Genomic DNA, 21588 nt, shown 5'->3' on the forward strand with positions numbered 1-21588 from the left:
TATCCTTAGACCAGAGGCAAACTACCTCCGCAGTGTGAGTTAATGTAAAACTGTGCCAGCAGTCTCGTATGCTTGGGTGCGTACAGACTTGCTCCTGTTTGTTTTCCAGATCTGTGGAAACACTGATTGCAATTGCTTTGCTATAGTCAGACCCATTAACCGTTCAACACCCAATGCTAATTTGTTCTCCCACTACTCCTTGAAGCTGCCAGGTTTTGTGTTTCTCCCATTCTCGTGTAGTATACAACTTGTCTTCATGTGTAACTACTTTTAGTAAGTTTAGACCCGTGACATCTCCCATAGATCCGGTAAATTGCAGGAAGGCTTGAGACCAGGGCCATGTAAAGGGGCTTTTTGTTGCCTCTGCCAATTGGGGTGTGATTGCCGTGTTTACCGTGCTCAGTGCAGGCCTTGCAGTGTCTGCCCTTTGAGATGTGTTAGAAAAGGGCTTCACACCTTGCGTCTGAGAGAGCGTAATTACAACACTTGGTGTGGGTTTTGGTACAGTGTTTATCTTAAATGTGTAAACCAAGCCTCTTAATCCGAATGGACTAGCTGTGTCATTCTGCCAACGACATGTCACGTAAGTAGGTTTGACCAAAGTAAAACTGTACCAGCAATCAAGTGATTCATCATTACAACCTCTTCTAATTGCAACATTGTTAGTTTTGGGACCTAAAGCATAACTACCAATATGTTCCTGGGGGCAGCAGCACAGAGTGAGGGGACTTTTTATTTTGGAACACCCTCATTTCTTCGTGGGACATAATTTTGCTGAAGGGACCTCCAGATGATTCCTTCCACCTGTTTCCATAAAATTTCCAGCAATTATGATGGAGGTGGCCTTTTCATGGAGAGTTCTTTCCACCTTTCTGCATGTTACCACAATTGACTCACCAACCGTTCCTGTCAGGGTTCTGATCAATTCGTTCTGGTCCCATCTCCACTCATTCGGGCGGTACCCCTTGGAGTCGTGCAGCACTAGGGTTGCCAGGCTCGGGTAATGACCCTTGGGATAGGATTCAAGAACATTGGTGTGCTGAATGGTGGCTTCGGGCCACAGCTGCTCACCAGGGGGTTGTCCATGAAATTGTGGTAATATGCAGAAAAGTATTAGCAAGGTTATCATGTTTCGGATGATTCTCACGTCCCTCGGGGTTCTCCTGTAAAAGCAAAAACAACAAAAAGTCCTGCCACTGAGAGGCAGAAAGGAGTTTAAAATGAAGGGATTATCCAGCGTGTATGTATGCGGTGCTCTTTTCCAAGAGCATCAGAGGCTACCCATGCATGTTTGTTCAGAGGGGTTTTCAGCACAAGTGGTACCTCGCCCACCGTGGGGAGGTCACTAAGACAGGTTGTCCAGGGTAATGTGATGGATTATTTGGATCGTCAGGACCCTCCAGCGAAGGGACGATGCTTGGAGGTGTAGGGTAAAAAGCAGTGACTTTGGGGCAGCCGTTCACCCCCCACCTGCCATTTACCTCCTTAACAGCCTCCCACAGTCAACAGTCCCAGTTTGCTTTCTGTGCCTTAAGGAATCACTTCAAAAGGCCATTTGTCCTTTCCACAATCCCATTAGCCTGAGGGTAGTAAGGAGTATGAAAGTTCCACTTTATGCCTTCGGTTCTGGCCCAATCCTGTACCACTTTAGCAGTAAAGTGAGACCCGTTGTCAGACTGAATTTCTTGCGGCTTTGGAAAAGTTCCAAACCACCCCTGCAAAGCTTTAACTGTATTATCTCCTGTGGCCCTTTTAAAAGCGTCAGCTTGTACCAACCCAGATACAATTTCCACTCCTACTACACAAAATGCTTACCTCCTGACTTCTTAAAAGGACCAATATAATCTACCTGCCACGCTTCCCACAAGCCTTTACCTTTCCTCAAATGCAGAGGGTCATCCTCTAAAGGGTGCCTTTCCAGTCGCTTGCAGCACTGTTCGCATGCATGTTTTACACATTTCACAGGTAACTGGCCAGCCACGGGCGTGTGCTTCCTGGTACAGATCTTTTGCACCTGTGTGCTGTCTTTTTACATGTAACCATTCTAATAGTTGATTCCAATCCTCTGAGATAGTTTCCTTTTTCAGGTGGCTAAGCCTTGCTAGTTCATCAACTCTGTTGTTCCATTCTCCTGCTTGATTCCCATCTGTTTGGTGAGAAGCTACCCAACCAACCAGAAAGTTTCCTTTACTGGCGATTTCTAGGATTTCTTGCCATTTGTCTTTCTGCCACACTGGGATTCTCTTAACTTCCCAGCCATTCTGTTGCCAGAAAGGGAGCCACTCAGTGCAGCCTTTGTATACTGCATATGAATCAGTGTAGATGTAAACAGGAGAAGTGTTCTGTGCCTCACATTGGAAAACACTCCAGAGAGCTACGAGTTCTCCAACCTGAGCGCTGCCCTCCCCTTCTGTGATAATCTTTTCACCAGATGAAATATGTAAGGTAGCCACCTTATATTTCCAAGTCTTTCCTTCCCACTTTGAAGAAGCATCTGTAAACCAACAGTTTGCTGCTATCTCAGGTGAGAAGGGTGGTGCTACTTTTATTACAGAAGCAGGTTTGTCTTGGCTGGTGTCCAGGCTCTCAGTGTTTTGTATTGCCAAGAATTTTGCAGCACCTTCTGTGACAGGAAAGCTATTGCAATAGTACTCTATTTGGGCATACCATTTCCTGACTGACGACTTTTGGGCTATGCCATCGGGTGGAGGGGTCCCATTTGTGACAGCTTTAATTACCTTGAAGGGACCTCTCAAGATGATCGCTTGCTGCCGTGTGATTTTTCTACTTCAATGAGAGCTAAGCTAACAGCAAACGATCCCTTTTCCCAAACAGTGTATCTTTTCTCAGCATCCTTAAAACCACGGGAAAAGAAGCTGACAGGCCCTGTCGGACCCTCAGGACCTCGCTGCCAAATGTGTATTGATAGCCCTGAGGAGGCAAATCCCCATTCCACTTGGAAAGGGTCTTTAGGATGAATGGGCTCCAATGCCTGATGTGCTGTGGCTTCAAAAATCAGTAATTGTAATGCTTCCTCCTGAGAAGGAGTCCAATCCCATTTGACTCCTTTCCTTAGTAAATTGTAAAGGGGCCTAGCAATGATTGAGAAATCTGGGATATGTTTCCTCCAGAATACTAACAGTCCTAAGGCTTGCTGGAGGTCCTTTTTGTTTTTAGGCATTTTCATCTGCTCTAAAGAAGTTAAAGTGTCAGGTGGGATACATGTGCTTCCGGATCACCACCAAATTCCCAGAAATTTTACTTCCTGAGAAGGCTTTTGGATTTTCTCTGGGGGAATCTTTGAATCTAGGCTCTCCAGATGAGAGATTATATTCTGCTGGAGATCCCCCACCCCCTTAATTTCCTCTCCTCCTACCAAAATGTCATCAATGTATTGGTAAACAGCTACAGTGTCAGTTTGAGGTATTTTTTCTAATTCCATAGCTAAAGCATTGTGTGCAAGAGTTGGAGAGTGTTTGTATCCCTGAGGGAGTCTAGTGAATGTGCACTGTTGTCCCTCCCATGTGAATGCAATGTGGTCCATGTCCTCTGGCTGTGTAGGTATCAGGAAGAACATGTCTTTGACATCTATCGTTGCCATGATTGTGTGAGCTTTTTCTTGTACTGATGTTATTAATTCAGCTAAATTTGGCACTGCTGCAGTCAGGGGTCAGTGTTGGCATTGAGCCTACGATAATCAATCGTGAGCCTCCACGTCCCGTTGGGCTTTTGGACTGGCCACACGGGTGAATTGTATGGGGAGTGTGTGTTAATTATTACTCCTTGGTCACGCAAATCTTGAATAACCAGTTTGATGCCTTCCCTAGCTCCAGAAGGCAAAGGATATTGTTTCACATTGATTGTTTTACTGCAAGGCAGTGCGGGTGCGGTCTGAAGCAGCCTAATGTTAAGTGGTGGAGTGTCAAAACACCACAGAAAACCCTCAGTGTCTTCCCACTGCCTTCCTGCAAGGACATCCATCCCTAGCAGATTGTTCAGAATGTCCCCAATTACCATTTTGACAACTAATTGATTTTCCTCTCCAGGGAGTGTTACTTTGACTAAAGCAACATTCATGGGTTCTATAGTTCCTAAAGCATTATGAACGCAGCATTGCCTTTTTGTTGGAACAACTCCACACTTCTGGGCACCTTTATGTGTTAGTGTGGAGATCTGGGCTCCCGTATCAACTATGAAGGTTACCAGAACTTATTTGGGGCCCATGATAGCTGTGATTAATATATCTCCTGATTTGTTTTTTGTGAGCATTCGTAGGTAAACCCAACCTCCGTCCCTTCGTCACCTGTAAGCAGCGGAGATATCAGTTTCCTGAAAGCTCTGTTGGTGTGGATTCAGTGTTTGTGTTTTGGGGTACGGGCGGGTGGACAGTTATGTTGCTTAGGCTCTATGAAAGAAGTTGTGAAAGGGTTACTTCTGGCTTACTGCCAGTGCTTTTTAAGAGACATGCAGCCAGGGTTTCACTGTCCAAGTTCTGAGAAAGAAGCTGAGAAAGAGTTAGCTTTGGCTCACTGGCTGTGTTCTGTGGGAGGGACTGAGATGCAGTTTCACTGCCCAGATTCTGAGGGAGAAACTGGGGAAGGGTTAACTTTGGCTCACTGGCTGTGTTCTGTGGGATGGAATGAGATGTACTGTGTGTACTGTACTGTGTATTAGAATGGGGACCTTAGGGCATCGGCCTGGCCACGGCCCTGCAGCTCACCAGGGACCCCCAGAAGCGACACCTGGGTGAGAGGTGTGTCCCCAAATGTCCCCAGGGCAGGGAGGGTGACGAGGGACACACAGGGCGGGGAGGGGTGGATATGGCGGATCTGTCGCGGGGCGCTGAGTCCCGGCTGGATGATAACAGGGGTGCAACAGAGCCCCCGTTGGAGCTCCGCAGAATCCCAGCTGCCAGTGGAGGTTCGGTGCAGAAACAAAAAGGCAGCAGCACGGGCCCTGGGGTGGAACTGGGGGAACTTTATTCAATGGTAAAACTCCCTGAGTCTGTAGCAGGCTCCATGGAATTGGCCAGGGCCCCATGGAGGGCTGAGGCTTAGCGACAGGAATTGCTGAGTCATGATGAAATAGCAAAATAAGCTCCTGTCTTCCACCTCTCGGACCCCAGCTTATCTCTGTAACCCCATAGGTCACTTTCCCCCAATCCCTACTATTGGACAAGTTTGGATCCTTTTGTACCCTATAAAAAGGGGCTATTTTAGACCATTTGGCAGAAGAAGAGCGTCGCTGGAACCCTTTACACACCCCCCAATAAAACCATCGCTGTGGAACGCCAGGACCTTTCTTCTCCTCTCTCGTCTGCTTCCCCCGATAGCCTGCCAGGCACCTTAGCAAGCAAGGAGCTGGAATTCCAAGAGAGCTGATAATCACTAAAGAGCTGATATCCACTCAGCTTGCTTAAGGTAGCCATGGCCACGAGCAGCCTGGGTATTTGGGCTCTCTGTCCCCAGCAGGGACTGAGCTATCCGGCCCGTGCTGCCTTGCTCGGGGGCAAAACCTGCCCTGCGGGCTGAGGGGCAATGCGAGTCCAGGATCCCAGGACCCTAAACAGACAACAGCTTATAAACGGGGGGGGTCTCGGGGAGGATAAAATCTCTAGCTAATCGGGGGAACTGGGGGTGGGACACAAGGCAGGGAATACAATGAGTAAACCAATGAAGGACTTCAAGGGAGGAGAACAGCTTGAGTAAACCAATGGGGTTTCGAAGGATACAAAACTGACAGGGAAGTTTCTAGAGGGGAGGGCAGGTTCGGGCAGGGATTGACATTGAAGCCATTTATTACAATGAACAATAGTTTCTGAGAAATAAAAGAATTAAAAGACACTTAAAGTATATCAAGGGAATCGCAGAAGTTAATAAATAACCTAAAATACACTGTTAGGGAGAACTTTGATCAGATATCTAGATAAGTTAATAAATAATCTAAAATACACTCACAGAAGAAACTTTGGAATTAGAATATTTGAAGAAGCAGAAGTGGAAGCCAATAAGTTAAAGTGACCTGCCAAGCCGTTAGAATCAAGCCAAGTACAACAGTAACTTCTGCCAAGCCATGGAAAAACATGCCAAGGATAACAGGAAGATATCCAAATTAGGAAAAGCTTAAAATTTAACTAAGGAAGACCCAGAGTTCCCGGAAGACTCCGCCTATACTCCTGCCTGCCTATGAATATGCATGTAATAAATGATGTAATCCTTGTTCAAAATTGTATAAAAACCTGCTTTTGCTGTACATAATTTAGAAATCCATTTAGTGATTTCTCCAACGCGTTGTCAATAAATACCTCCTGCCTATAGACCTTAAATCCAGTCTCTGGGCAGCTTATTATCGCCTTTTGGGGCAAAATTCGGTATCAACATTCAATGGAAGGAGGAGTAAGGAAGGGTCTGGGGCAAAGGTAGGGGCAGGAGGGGTTAACAGCTGGGAAAGGGTGGAGGTTTGAAACTTGGCAGGGAGTAGCTGGGTAACAAACAGAACTAAACTGAATAACGGGGAGGACAATACAGAGGGGTTGCAAACCCACAAATTACACAGAGAACCTGCCAAATAAAGAAAGCACGCTTCAACAGGTGGACATCCTGGGAGTGTCCTCAACTCCTTAAGGGACACACCAGGATTGTCCCCAGCAGGGGATTTCGGGATCCTTGATGGATTTTTGAGATCCCTGATGAATTTTGGGAGGTTTTGGGATCTGTGATGAATTTTTGGGGTCGCAGTACCGGTCAGCATGCGAAACCTGTCACGATGGATTTGGGGCCAGGGCTCTCTAATGGGGTTTTTGAGATCCCTGGTGAAGTTTTGGGATCCCTGATGAATTTTCGGGGTCACTGACTGATGTTTGGGGTTGCAGTCCCGGCCACCATGAGGGCCCTGTTGCAGCAGGGGCCACTGGAGGGGCCATCCTTGGGGACAGCCTGTGGATCCTGTGGCTCAATGTCACCAGCAACAGTTCCGTGGCCGAGAGCCTGTGGGGAGTTCCAGGGGGATGCGTGGACATCATGGGTGAGGAGTTTTGGGGGGTTCTGGGGTGGTTTAAAGTATGACCCATAGCACAGGAAATGGACCCAAAATGGAGGGGGAAGGACTCAAAATCAAAGGGTGTCATGGGATGTCGTGGGGTGTCACAGGTGCCGTGGCATGACTCTGCCTGTGCCAGGGTGGGCACAGACACTCAGTGCCAGGAGCAGCCATGGGAACATCCTGAGGGACACGGGGACACCCCGCAGGACACAAAGAGACCCTGCAGGACAGGAACCCAAGACCTCGGGGACTTCAGCCCCACCAGGGGTGGGGACAGGGACATAGGGGGAGGGACAGGGACACACAGAGGGGTGACAGGGACACACGGGACAGGATGGGGACACAAAGAGGGGTGACAGGGACACACGGGACAGGACGGGGACACACAGAGGGGTGACAGGGAGCCATGGTGGGGGATAGGGACATACAGAGGGGAGGAGGGGACATGATGCAACCATGACAAACATCAGGGGACAATGTTGCCACATCTGTGTGGATGCTGCCACCAGGACGCCTCTGGTGACACCCAGTGCAGGACAACCCGACCTGCCAGGTGACACTGACCTTTTCCCCTGTCCCCAGCCTGTCCCCAGGGGCAGCTGAGGTCCCCTGAGTGCAGTGGCCCTGGGACACCCTGGTGGCTGTCACTCGCTTACGGGCCGCTTGTCATCAGCTGAACAATGGCCCCATCCTGCCCTGATGGGTGGTGACATTCAGCTGGGACACCGCGGTGGTGACAGTGGGGATGTGGTGGCAGGAATTGCATCAGGCAGCGCTTTGCCATGGCCCAGATGAAGGTGCTGGTGGCACTGTGGTGGTGGCATTGATGCTGTCCCAGTTCATGTCCCTATGCATGTTTGCCATGTTCCCATCCATGTCTGTGTTCTGCCATGTCCCCCCATGGCCCTACACATGTCATTGTACCCCACATGTCCTCATGCACGCCTTAGTTCAACACCTTTATTTCTACCCCAGTTTCAGGGCTTTGAAAGGAATGAACAGAAACCTTTTAGTTTCAAGGCAAAAAAAAAAACCAAACTATTTATATATCACTGCTGGCAGAGCAACCATGTGCTTGGCGGGTGGGAAGCACCTCTTTGGAGGGGTTGCCACCCAACTGTCTTGACAATTGGAAAATTGAGGGTTTTGCCCCAGTCCCTCCAAATTGGGCTGTGGAAGATATCTGTGGGCCAGAGAGAATTAAAACGATGGATTTATGTTGGAGAAGACTTCCAAGGCTATCCAGTGTTGTTAAGGCCACCAGAAGAGGCAAAAAGTGATTTTTTTCTGGGGTCAGGAGTGGACAAATCAGCTCTACAAAATGGATTTTGGATGTTGGTCCATGGATGTGTGCAGGTACCCACAGGCAGCCAGGAGGATGTGGAGCCCCCCAGCCAGGTGTCTTCCCAACAGGGATCACTGGCACCACAGATCACTGGGGGTCACTGGGGATCATCCAGGGTGGACCTCCCATAGGGGATGGAGCTGGAGCAGCGCAGGAAGCTCTTCCTGCACTCAGGGCACTCACAGGGCTGCCCTTAGTGGTGCCTCCGTTGATGGTGGGTCACGGCTGAGCTTTGCCGGAATCTCTTCCCACACTCGGGACACTCATAGGGCGTCTCCCCGGTGTGGATGTGCCGGTGGCTGGTAAGGTGGGTGTTGCGCTGGAAGCCCTTCCCGCAGTCGGGGCAGCGGAAGGGCCTCTCGTCTGTGTGAGTGCGCAGGTGAAGCAGGAGATGGGAGCTGGTCTTAAATGCCTTCGAGCATTGATCACACACGTACGGCCTCGCCCCAGGCCCCTCTCCGCTGTGGATGCGGCGGTGCCTGACGAGGGTGGAATTGTCATTGAAGCCCTTCCTGCAGTCAGGGCAGCGGAAGGGTCTCTCATCTGAGTGAATGCGCTGGTGCTGGCGGAGATGAGAACTGGTCTGAAACCTACTCCTGCATTTATCACACTTGTAGGGTCTCTCTCCAGTGTGGATCCGCAGGTGGACAGGCAGGTAGCAGCTCCTCCTGAAGCTCTTCCCACACTCGGGACACTCATATGGCTGAACCTCTGTGTGGATTCTCCAATGGCGGACCAGGTAGGATCTCTTGCTGAAGCTCTTCCCACATTCCGAGCACTTGTGGGGCTTCTCCCCAACCTGAAGCTGCTCATGGACCCCCAGCTCTGAGCTCTGGCCGCCTTCCTGGCCCTGGGTGGAACTTTCCTCCTCAGATCCCCGAGATCTGTGTTTGCAGCCCCTCCTCATGCGGGTTCTCCAAGACTTTTCCTCCCCATTGGATTCCTGCGCTGTGGAGTTGCTCAAAACAGCCTCTTCCATGAGGTTCTGCTGTGGGGATTTGTCCTCCCTGCTCTCCATCCTCAGCTCCTGCTCTGGGGGAGGAAGGACAAGGAGAGGATGGGATTTGCCTCTGTACCACAGGGAAGGGCAAGGAGATGCCCCCAGTGCATCCCCAGCAGGACAGCTTTGGCAGCAGGGTTGTCCTGCAGCCGGGGACCGTGCTGGGCTGGGAGATGGAGCAGGAGAGAGAGGGAAAGGGGCACTGACTTCCTCCTCACCTGCCTGGGGCTCCCGGGCCATCTTCCTCTTCTTCTTCCTCACGGCCTTGAAGCCCCAAAACGGATAGCCTTCAAGAAATAATGAGTTAAAACATGGAATGTGAAACATTCGAAGAAAGCATAGCACTTAGGAAACATATAGAGCAATAAATCGGCTAAGGCATGGAACACAATGACAGGAAAGAGAGATAGGGATAGGGGAATTGATGGGCTAAGCATGTTCAGAGCCAACAATGTCAAACTGACCCTAAGAGCCTTGCCAAGCCATGGGGACCAAGCCAAGTACACTGGGAATTGGCCATATTAGGATAGGAGTTCAAAAGTTTAAGGAGGAAGACTCATCAGGTGACCCCTGTCCACGATGAAGGCAACCGGAACGACCACCAAAATGATCCTCAAAAGAGATGTCTCCGCCCACGCTCCGCCTACACCACGCCTCTTATGAATATGCATGAAAAAACATGATTATGCATGTGATATGATGTAACTTTATATTCAAAACTGTATAAAAGGCTTGCTTTTGTTACGAGATAGGGAGAAATCCCTTTTGTGATTTCTCCGACGTGTCGTAATAAAATACCTCCTGTCTATGCTGACTTAAATTGAGTCTCTTAGGCAGTTATTCTCGCCTTTTGGGGCAAAATTCGGCATCAGCCTCCTGCATCGGGCCAAGGTTTGAGAATGGGAAATCCTGGTTTGGGGGAAAACAAGGGCTGAGCGCGTTGGGTTTCATGGTCCCGCTGCCCAAGTATAGCTGGAGAAGTCAGCGCCCCTTTCAGCCTCAGGAGGCCCGGAGCCCGCTCATCCCCAGCATCCCGCACCCCTCCAGGCAGCCGGTTTGTCCCCCGGCTCCGGGATCGCCCCTCTGCGCTCTCCCCGCTCCGGGGCTCCCGAGCTCCCCCCAGCTCTCCAGGGCATCTCCCAGCCCGAGATCGCCCCCGTGCCCGCCGGTACCAGGCGAACGTGAGACCGCCCATGCTCTCTCCACGGGAAATTTACGGTTCGGGTTTGGGGTCCTGCAAGAGTCAAACATCCCCTGCCCCACGAAAAAACCCTCCCGGAGACCCCCCCACGATGGATCTGGTGCGAGCTCCCCCATCCCGCTCACCTGCGGCTGCTGGAGGGGGCGATGCAGCAGGAGCCGGGGGAGCTTCGGCCTGAGGGGCGGGGGAAGGCGGCGGGGAAACCAGCGTAGTTCTGCCGCTCGTCTTCCTCCCGGTCCTCCTCTTCCTCCTCCTCCTCCTCTGTCCCTCCTCTTCCTCCCGCTCCTCCTCCGCTCCCAGCCCGGCCCGGACAGTGCCGACCCCCAAAAGCAGCCGCGCTCTGTCCTGGGCGCGCGTTCCGAAACAACACCGCCCCGCGCGGCACTGGGAGTGATCCTGGGAGCACCGGGAGCGATCCTGAGAGCAGCGGGAAGGAACTGGGAGCGCTTTCCCTGCCAGTGCCGCTCTTACCAGGAGCACTGGGAGGGAACTGGGAGCAAAGAGCGCCCGGAGGCGGCCGCAGCCGGCGGTGGGCGGAACCACGGTGGAAGGCGTGGTTATGCAAATACAGGAGCGATCGCGCGCTGGGATTGGTGGACGGGAGCAGCGCGGGGTTTATTCGGTTGTGTGAGGGCCGGGGGAGCCGGAACGATGGCGGTGGCGTGCGGTGAGAGGGGACGGAGAGCGGGAATGGGGACAGGGAGTGGGAACGGGACCAAGAATGGATATAGGGACCGAGAATGGGACCGGGGAAGGGGACCGGGACTAGGGACAGAGACTGGGAATGGAGACCGGGAATGGCACCGGGAATGCGGGCAGGGACCAGAAATGGCACCGGGAATGGGGACAGGAGCCGAGAATGGGGGCCGGGAGTGGGACCGGGGAAGGGAATAGGGACCAGGAATGAGACCAGAGATGGGGACAGGGTCCGCAAATGGAGACAAGGACCAAGGAGGAGAATATGGGAACGGGACGGGGAACATGGAAACAGCAACCGCAGAGAGAATATGGGCTGGGGATTGGTGCTCCAAAGTGTCCCACTGAAAGCCAGCAGGGGCTGTGAGCTCTGCAGCTGGGCCTCCCCTGCGCTGCTGCGGCCCAGGGCCCAAAGGCGGGAACTGCAGCCTCGCTCCTGTCTCAAGAACAGGAGCCTCCTCCAGGCCCATGGCCCCTGCCTGGCCCCAGCGTGAGGGAGGGCTCTGAGGCACAGCGGCTGCTGGCAGGAGGGGCTGCTCTGGCCAGCCGGGGGCCTCTGAGAAATGCCCAAAGCCTTGTGCTCTCTGCAGCTGGCCAAGGACAGCAGCGGGGCTGAACGGTTTGTGTGGCACAGCCAGCCCGAGCTGTGCAGCCCTCAGGAATGGGACCAGGACAGGACCGGGATTGGGAACAGGGCCAGGAATGGGGACAGGGACTGGGAATAGAACCAGGAATTAGACTGGAAATAGGAGATAGGGACAGGGACCAGAACAAGGACCAGGCTATTGGGACTGCAACCGGAAATGGGAACAGGGACAGGGACTGGGATATGATTGAGAAAATGGGAGAGGGACCTGGAATGGGACTGGGGATGAGAATATTGGAATGGGACAGGGAATATGGAAACAGGAACCAGAGAGAGAATATGGGACGGGGATTAGGAAGATGGTATCGGGATTGGGAACAGGAATAGAGGAGTGAGAGTGGGAATGGGAATATGGGAGTGAGACAGGGAATACAGAAATGGAAATGCGGGACCAGTAGTAGGATTGGGAATATGGGAACAGGACGGGGAATATGGGATTTGGAATATGGGAACGGCAATGTAAGGTTGACCCAGGGCCTTTGTGGGGTCTGGTTTGGCAGCTCTGGACCCCCGGGCCTCACTATCTCACAAGGACCAACGTAAAGGACGGGAGGCGCTTTTCTCCTCGGGACCAAAAATCCCACCTTAACTGTGGAATCACTCCAGGCAGGTCCAAGAGGGGAAAAGAGATCAAGTGTCTGATCGCGGGTGATTTTAAACCCAGGGAAAGGGGGGCGGAGGAGAGAGGCCACGGCCAATGGGATACAACTGATGGGAGGGCTGAGGGGAGGAGTAACCCAGGGCAAGAGCAGCACCGGGGCTTTGGGGGAGAGGGGTGTGTGCGGGACAAACCATGTGATACAACATCAACTATTCCCTGCAAAATAACAAGACCAGCCAGTGCAGAACAATAACTAAAGAAACAACTTAGTGCAATACAACCAGACAGACAGGACAGGGACAGGGAATGAGACTGGGGATGGGATTCAGACTGGCATGGAAGCAGAATGGGCCCAAGAGTGGGGTGACATGGGAATGGGCCAGAGGAAAGGAGGGTGACAGCAGGGAGAGGGGGATCCTGTACAGGGAACTTCAGGAACCAGGATGGGGGAGATGGGAACAGTCCCAGGGCAGGGGGGCCTTGATCAGCTGCCCCAGAACTGCGACCAGGGCCTCCCAGCACAGCTGGAGCCACTCAGCCTGGGGTGCCCAAAGCCCTGAGCAACCCCCAGATCCCTCCCAGGAACCCTCAAATCCCTTGGACCCAGCATCCCCCACATCCCCTGGAATATCCCCCCATGTTCCCATCAATGTCTCCGTTCAATGTCTTTATTTTTTTACTCCAGTTTTGGGTGTTTTGAAGGGACAAAGAGAAATGACAAGAAAACCCAGGCCATGGGGACCCAGGAGGATGTGGAGCCTGCAGGCAGGTGCCTTCCCAACACGGATCACTGGGCTCTGCCCACCGGGGGTCACTGGGGATCATCCAGCGTGGATCCTCCCGTGGGGCTTGGAGCTGGAGCAGCACAGGAAGCTCTTCCCGCACTCAGGACACTCTCAGGGCTTCTCTTAGCGGTGGCTCTGTTTGTGTTGGGTCGAGCTACAGCTGTGCCTGAAGGTCTTCCCACACTCGGGACACTGGTGTGCTGTGCTTGAGGAGATCCAAACTGCTCCGAGCCTTTTTCCCACACTCGGAACACTCGTGGGGCTGTTCCCCAGTGCGGCCCTTCTGGTGGGAGGTCAGAGTGGATCGAACACTGAAGCTCTTCCCACATTCCAAGCACGTGTAGGGCCGTTCTGTGGTGTGCACCCGCTGGTGGTAGAGGTGGGAGCTGTGCCTGTACCTCTTCCCACATTCCCTACACTCCCAGCGCCGCTGCCCCGTGTGCACCTGAAGGTGGGTGAGGAGCCTGAAGCTCTGTCTGAAGCTCTTTCCACATTCCAAGAACTTCTGGGGCTTCTCCTCATCTTGAAGTTGCTCCCAGCTCTGAGCTCCGGCCGCCTCCCCAGCCTCGGGTGTGTCTTTCCCCCTCAGATCCCTGTGATCTGTGTCTGCAGCCTCTCCTTGTGCCCGATGTCCGGGGCTTTTCCTCCCCGTTGGGTTCCTGTGCTGTGGAGCCGCTCAAAACAGGCTCTTCCACGAGGTTCTGCTGTGGGGATTTGTCCTCCCTGCTCTCCATCCTCAGCTCCTGGTCTGGGGGAGGAAGGACAAGGAGGGAAAGGGATTTGCCTCCGTTGCCACGGAGGGAAGGGCAAGGAGATCCCCCCAGTGCGTCCCCAGCAGGACAGCTTTGGCAGCAGGGTTGTCCTGCAGCCGGGGGCCGTGCTGGGCTGGGAGATGGAGCAGGAGAGAGGGGGAAAGGGGCACTGACTTCCTCCTCACCTGCATTAAGCTCCCGGGACATCTTCTTCTTCCTCGCAGCCTCCTCCTCCTTTTGCATTGGGCCAAGGTTTGGGAATGGCAAATCCTGGTTTGGGGATGAAAACAAGGTGTGAGAGCTGGGGATTCCTCCTGCCCAAGCCCATCTCTAGAAGTCACAGGAGCAGGGATTGAGCTGGGAGAGACCGGGATGGGCAGTGTGGGGCTCTCAGCTTCTCCCATCTGATGGGGGCAGGGGGAATCCAACGTGGGGAAAAGGAGAGGCAAACTGGGAAAATTGTGGGTTGCAAATCCACACTTGGGCTTGGTGGGAACCCTGGGTAGGAAATTCCATCCCTTTGGGCTGATGCCCGAAATATAAGCTGGAAATAAATCCCCACAGAGCGGTGTTTTTAGATGTCACGTGCTATGGTATATTCATGCAGTAGGTGTTGCTCAGTGTCACTGTGTCACTACAACATCATCACCTACCTGCAGGACTCACTTACATTGTATGAGCTCATGGGTATTAGATAGTTCTTCTGCAGTGCACTTGCACTTTCCTAATCTGGGGTCTGTCAGGAGTCTGTGATTGTCCTGGTTTTGCAGGGAGGGCATTTTAGGAAAGGCTTCCAAGGCTTTCTTCACATCTGAAGTTTTCAACTTGGTCTTTGGAGCATGTGCTGTTATGGTGTTCCTTGGTGTGTCTGGTCCTAACCAGCCTAAATTATTTGTTTTGTGGCTCATTGGCTTTGCACAATTTCTCATTAGTACTATCCCTATCTATCTCTGAAGCTCTCCACCTGGTGAGGTTTTTTTCTTCTTTTTTCTGTCTATTCAGCATTAAGCAAATAGTTAATCATAAAAAAGCCATTGCACTGTACAAAGTTATTTATATCAGGTTATATAGGCACAAAAAAAGGATGATTCAGGTTATCTAAGTATATTTATATAGATATATAAAAAGTCATGATTTAGGTTCTATTGATATCAGGTTATATAGATCTATCAGGTTATACTGATATAACTCAAGCTATATCATCACTTTGTAACTTTGATCTAAGTTCTGTCGGCATCAGGGCCCTTCCCAAAGGCCTGGAGGTGTTGGAGCAGGGACTACAAAGACAGGTGAGGGATCCCAGGAGTGAGATTTTGGGGATGGGATCCGTGGGGATGGGAATGTCCCGGGGCAGGGTCACACGTGAGCCAGGTGTGCAGGGCAGGACCTTGCCCTGACCCCAAGCACTGTCCCAGCTGCAGGATCTGCTTCCCATCAGCCTCTTCCTCCTGCGGCCCCAGGCCCAGCTTGGTGCTGAACAAAGGGGCTGGGCCGGCGTCATCCCCTGGTGGGGGCTGTGCACTCCCTGTGCCCCCTCCCCAAATTCCCTCTGGGGGGAGCAGGAGCTGGGGCAGGAGCCCTGTGGGGAGGGACAAGGGGGTGACACCAGGATGGGAGGGTCACACACAGCCCAGGGGGATCCCCCCTCACTCCCAGGGTGCCAGGAAGACAAACCCCTACATGAAGCCCCTGTCCCCCAGCAGCACCTTGTGGGCAGGGTCTGGTGGCAGCTCTGGGGGTCTGGGGGGTCATGACTGCCTAAAAGCCCCTCCCAGCCCCCTCAAACCACCCCACAGATCTCTGCTCACTCCCCAAACCACTCCATACAACAGAAATGGCCTCAAGATCCATCAAAACTCTTTTCCACCCCTCCAAAGACTCACCCAAATTCTTTCCAAGCTGCACAGCCCTTCCAGAACTCCCAAAACTCCGCCACAGACCCCTCAAAAGCCCCCTACACCCTCCTAGCACCAGAAATGCCCCCAAGAGCCACCAAAAGCCCCTTCCAATCCCCTCAGGATCCCCTAAATATTTTCCCTGCCCCCCTGTGGCACTGACCAGGGGAGGTCTGTGGACAGGAACATCCACAGCTGGGAGCAGCTCAGGCACTTCATCACCGTTTTAGGCACTTCCATCCCTTTGGGCTCTTGCCAGAGGCCTGCAGATGTTGGAGAGGGGACTGCAGGGAGGGATGAGGGATGCCAAGGGTGGGGTTTTGGGCACAGGAGGAGGGGCTGTGTGAGCCACTTGCTGGGGTGTCCATCTGGAGGCCCCCCTGGTGGTCCCAGGCCCCAGGCTGCAGAGCTGTTACCACCTCCTACTTGGGGTGGTGGCTCTGGTGGCACCTCTGCTCCTTGGGGCTCTTCCTGCAGCCAGAGAACTTGGAGGGACCCTCCTCTGGCTGGGTCCTCCAGGCGTTCCATGAGCTTTGCTCCATGAGCTCCTACTGGAAGTGACTGGGCTCTCCTGGGATCATACGGAGATCATACTGGGAGTGACTGGGAATGACTCCAAGCATGCTGGGGCAACTGGGATATACTGGGAGTGTCTGTAACCCTATTGGGAGTGACAGAGACCACACTGGGAACAACAGGGACCATGCTGGGGACAACAGGGACCATGCTGGAGGCAACTGGGAGCAAGTGGGAGTGACTGGGTCTACACTGAGGGCAACTGGGCATGACTGGGACCCTGGTGGAAGAGACTGGGATCATACAGGGAGTGACTGGGACTATACTGGAGGCCACTGGAAGCAACAGGGAGCAATTGGAACCATGCTGAGGGCAACAGGAATCATACTGGGAGTGACTGGGCTCTGGGAAGCACAGGACGGTGAGGAGCAGGAGGACAGCTCCCATCCCAGCCCCACAGATAACCCCTATTGCTGTGGATCCCGCAGCCCCTGGCTCCCCCAGCTCAGCCCTGCTCTGGCTGTTCTGGACTTGCAGCAGCTCTGGGCCAGTGGGGGATGTGCTGGGTGCACTCACCAGGCTGGCTCTGGGACTCCCAATATTCTGGCTCAAATCTGGCCCTGCTCAAAGGGGGTCCCAGCCAGGTGCATGCAAAGGTGGGTGAGGAGGCTGGAGCACTGCCTGAAGCTCTTCCCACATTCCAAGCACTTGTAGGGCTTCTCCCTGCCATGAAGGTGCTCAGGAACCAACAGCTCCAAGCTGCATCCCGGCTGCTTTCCCAGCACAGGGTGGGTCTTTCCTCCTCATGGCTTCCTGGGCTGGGTTTGCAGCCCCTCTTCATGTGGGATCTCCGGGGCTTTTTGTCCCCATTGAATTCCTGCACTGTCAAGCCTCTCAGAACAGCCTCTTGCATGAGGTTCTGCTGTGGAGATTTGTCCTCCCTGGTCTCTGGCCTCAGCTCCTTTTATGGGGGAGGAAGGACAAGGAGAGAAAGGAACAAGAAAAAGGAAGGAAGTGGAGGAAGGAAGTGGCGGAAGGAAGGAAGTGGCGGAAGGGAGTGGCGGAAGGAAGGAAGTGGCGGAAGGAAGGAAGTGGCGGAAGGAAGGAAGTGGCGGAAGGAAGGAAGTGGCGGAAGGAAGTGGCGGAAGGAAGTGGCGGAAGGAAGTGGCGGATGGAAGTGGCGGAAGGAAGGAAGGAAGGAAGGAGGGAAGGAGGGAAGGAAGGGAGGGAGGGAGGAAGGATGGAAGGAAGGAAGGATAAAAGGAAGGAAGGAAGGAAGGAAGGAAGGAAGGAAGGAAGGAAGGAAGGAAGGAAGGAAGGAAGGAAGGAAGGAAGGAAGGAAGGAAATTTATTTTTGTGCCACAGGGAGAAAGAGATTTCTCCAATCCACTCCTGGCAGGATGGCGTTGGCAGTGGGGTTGTCCTGCTGGGCTGGGAGATGGAGCAGGAGAGAGGGGGAAAGGGGCACTGACTTCTTCCTCACCTGCCTGGGGCTGCCAGGGCATCTTCATCTTCCTCATGGTCTCCTCCTCCATCTGGTCAAACTTTGGGAACTGAAATTCCTTTTCTGGGGAATAAACAAGGTGTGAGTGTGTTGGCTTGGGTGTTCCTCCTGCCCAATTCCATCTCCAGAAGTCACCAGGTGTCTGGTGTCCATAAAAACCTCCAGACCAGCAAGGTTCAGCCACCCTCATAAAAACCCAAACCACCAGGATTCACCAAACAACCATTCACCCAGGAGTTCCCCGCTCTGGTCTCTCCACTTTGGGGTTCAGGGGTCCCTCCTGCCTGGCCTTCTGCAGCTCCAGTGTGTATTGGTGTCCCCTCTCTCTGGGCTGCAGGGGCTCCTGGCAATCCCAGAGGTTCCCTTCCCTGGGCTCCCAGGTGGGTGTCAGAGGGGCTCCAGGGGTACCAGCTGTGCAGGGTCCCCGTTTCAGGGCCCCGGGGTACCCATGGGTCTCTCTTGTCCATGGTCCCAACATCTCCTGCAGAGGGTCCCCCTTATCCGGGCTCCACGTTCCAGGCTCCCGGGGTCCCCCTTATCGGGATGTCCGACCCCGCAGGCTGCAGAGGCTCCTCCAGCTCCGGTGCCGCTGAGGCACTGCGGATTCTGCCGCAAGGCTGAATATTCAGCTCATGGAATCTTTGTTATCTCTGCTTACATGTGCAAAACCAGCTGCTGCTGAGACAATCCTAGCTCCGACTGAAGGTTTCCCACCCAAAATGCTGCATTCAGTTCTGACACACTGTGGGATTTCTGGGCTGTTCAGATGGTCTGGGGAAAAGCCCAAAGATGGCCTTGGGCCCCCGGGTTCGAAAGGACGAGAGGAAGCTTCGGATTTGTTCTCGGTCTTGGTGTTTATTAATTGCTTATCTAAAAGATTTTCTCTTGGCCTGACAGAGTTCTGCTCAGCAGTCAGCCATGGGCACACACTGAAAGCCCCTGGGGCGGTCACCTATCTTTATACCCGGAGTTACGTATACAATATTTATCATTTTTCTCCAATACCCTCTACCCTTATTAACCAGTGTTCCCCTAGTAAGGTCCAATCCCGGAGTGCCAACATCACCACAGAAGATGGAGGCCCAGAGGAAGAAGAAGAAGGAGAAGGGCACGCCCCAATCCCTCCATCTTGCCTCTCTAGACCCCCCTGTACAGGGATCTTAAACCCTGTATCTCACACTCCAATTAACTTGTCCCTTCACCATTCACCCCAGTGAAATCCTCCCGTCCTCATACTGATGTCATCTCCCATGTGGGATCAAAGTCCAGCCACCAGACATCTCTGGCAGCATTCCAGGACTCCCGAGCCCCCCAGGGGGGGTCTGGTTCACCCTGCACCCCAGTTCTGAGAGACTGAGATCCCACAACACACCATTAAGAAATCCCAGAGCAAAACTGAACACTGATTACAGAATCTTGCAAAATCCCATCCCAGAACATTTTGTCATAAAATCACAAATATTAACAGGTGCTGAGAAAGTCAGCAACATTACAAAACAAGCTTCCAACACTGGGACTAGAAGAGTTCAGGCAATGCATTTGATTGGAATGAGCCCTCTCTTTCTGACATGTGAGCAATGCCATCGAATTTCCCAAACCAGGGAAATGGGGAGCCCTGGCAGCAGCAGCTTCACACACAGCAATGACACAGAACAGGGCAGGGCAAGAGGCTGGAAAAATGATAACTTCTACTTGCAATTAAGAACTCTTGTTTCAAGTTCTACTAAAGACACTCTTAATATAGAGTCAAAAAGATTAAAAAATACTAGTAATAACTGTAATATTAAGAGCAAAAGTAGCCAAAATAGCAATAAAAAGAATGAATAATGGTAATAAAATCCTATCACACTTATACTAGGTTTGCATGGCTAGGTTTTGGTAAGAGGGGGCCCTAGGAGCACTTTCTGTGAGAGGATGATGGAAGCAGCTGCTCCTCCATGTCCCACAAAGGCAATTCCAGCCAGCTCCAGGACAGACCAGCCGCTGGCCAAGGCTGGGCCTGTTAGAAATGGTGGTAACACCTTTGGGATAAGAGATGTACGAAAATCGGTTATCATGTAGTTGTAGCTGTGACCAGGGTGAGAACATGAGAGAGGAACAACTCTGCACACCCCAGGGCAGGGCAGGACAAGGGGCAGGAGCTGCTGCAGGGGCTGGAGCTGATTGCCCTGAAATTCCCTGGGGCAGCCCCTGGGGAGGCAGCTGAGCCCCTGCAGCCCATGGAGGGCACGGAGAGCAGAGATGCACCTGCAGCACCTGGAGGAGCCCGTGCTGGAGCAGGGGGTGTCTGAGCAGGGGCTGTGACTCCATGAGAAACCTGTGCTGGAGCAGGGACCAGGCAGGGGCCTGCAAACCCATGGAGAGAGGAGCCCACGCTGGAGCAGGGTCCTTCCATGTGAGCCCATGGGAGAGTGAGGCACGCTGCAGCAGTTTGTGAAGAGCTGCTGTCCCTGAGATGAACTCACCTTGGAGAAGTTCATGGAGAAGTGTCTCCAGGAGGGACCCCATGGTGCAGCAGGGGAACGACTCCTCTCCTTGAGCAGCAGGAGAAACAACAGGAATGAACTGAGCAGAACCCCCATGCCTGTCTGCCTGCACCACTGGGGGAGGAGGCAGAGCTGGGAGGGAGGGGCAGAAGGTGTTTCTAAAACTTTATTTTACTTCTCACTATCCTGCTCTGATTGATAGTAATAAATTCAATTAATGTCTCTAATTTTGAACTGTTTTGCCCATGATAGCATTTGCTGAATGATCTGTCCCAGTCCTTAACCCATGAAGATTTCATTCTATTTTCTCTCTCCTCTCCATCTCTGGAAGGGAATGAAAGCAGCTTTGGTGGGCGCCTGACACCCATCTCTGCTCCTTGTGATGTCACAGGCCCATGAGTGTCCCAAGTGTGGGAAGAGCTTCTGCCAGAGCTCAGCCTTGACCCAACACCAATGGAGGCACCACTAAGGGCAGCCCTGTGAGTGCCCTGAGTGCGGGAAGAGCTCCGTGCACTGCTCCAGCTCCATCCCCCATGGGACAGTCCACGCCAGATGATCCCCAGTGACCCAAGGTGGGCAGAGCCCCGGTGATCCTTGGTGCTGGTGATCCATGTTGGGAAGACACCTGCCTGGGGGGCTCCAATTCTTCCTGGCTCCTGTACCCTTGATATTCTTTTAATTTCTCTTTGTCCTTTCAAAAAACCTAAAAACTGGGTAAAAATAAAGATGTTGAACCAAGGCAAGGATGGGGACATGGGGGAATCTTGCAGGGGATGTGGGGGATGCTGGGTTTGAGGGAGCTGAGGGTTCCTTGGAGGGACTTGGGGGTTGCTCAGGCCTTTGGGCACCCCAGGCCAAGCAGCTCCAGCTGCACTGGGAGATCCCGGTGGAGGTTCTGGGGCAGCTGATCAAGGAGTCCCTGGCCCAGGACTGTCCCCATGTCCCCCATCTCAGTTCCCGGTGTCCCTTGTGCAGGATCCCTCTCTCCCTCCCATTCCCATGTCACCCTGCTCTGGGACACGTTGTGCTCCCATCCCAGCGTGAATCCCACTCCCGGTCTCAATTTCTGTTTCTGTCCCACATTCCCTGTCCTGTTCCTACTCCTGGTCCCAATGCTCCT

General features: G+C 53.0%; 2 protein-coding genes across 5 annotated transcripts in view; both read right to left on the reverse strand.

Moving 5' to 3' along the window:
* The window catches only part of LOC128943636 (zinc finger protein 271-like), a 592338-nt gene extending 582711 nt beyond the window's left edge, over positions 1 to 9627 (reverse strand). The window contains exon 1 of the mRNA XM_054286526.1: positions 9605 to 9627. Coding sequence (XP_054142501.1) covers positions 9605 to 9626 — 22 coding nt within the window. The 5' untranslated portion in view covers position 9627. The remainder of the gene's footprint in view (positions 1 to 9604) is intronic.
* Positions 8187 to 20607, reverse strand: LOC128943650 (zinc finger protein 239-like). 4 transcript variants are annotated; one of them, XM_054286536.1, is made up of 3 exons: positions 20448 to 20607; positions 17962 to 18045; positions 8187 to 9413 (listed from the first exon to the last, which is right to left on the reverse strand). In XM_054286536.1, the coding sequence occupies exon 3, from the start codon at positions 9402 to 9404 to the stop codon at positions 8580 to 8582; it is 825 nt and encodes a 274-aa protein (XP_054142511.1). In that variant the 5' UTR covers positions 9405 to 9413; positions 17962 to 18045; positions 20448 to 20607; the 3' UTR covers positions 8187 to 8579. The 4 variants fall into 4 exon arrangements, 2 of the variants coding, with proteins under 2 accessions (XP_054142511.1, XP_054142512.1); XR_008483744.1 differs by lacking the exon at positions 8187 to 9413 and adding an exon at positions 13829 to 14034 and having other exon boundaries at positions 17951 to 18045; XR_008483745.1 differs by lacking the exon at positions 8187 to 9413 and adding an exon at positions 17252 to 17426.
* Positions 20608 to 21588: the final 981 nt, after the last annotated feature.

The sequence above is a fragment of the Melozone crissalis genome, unplaced genomic scaffold (genome assembly GCF_028551555.1).
Source record: "Melozone crissalis strain CALT ecotype California unplaced genomic scaffold, PUWL_Pcris_2 ptg000052l_1, whole genome shotgun sequence".
Classification (NCBI taxonomy): Eukaryota; Metazoa; Chordata; class Aves; order Passeriformes; family Passerellidae; genus Melozone; species Melozone crissalis.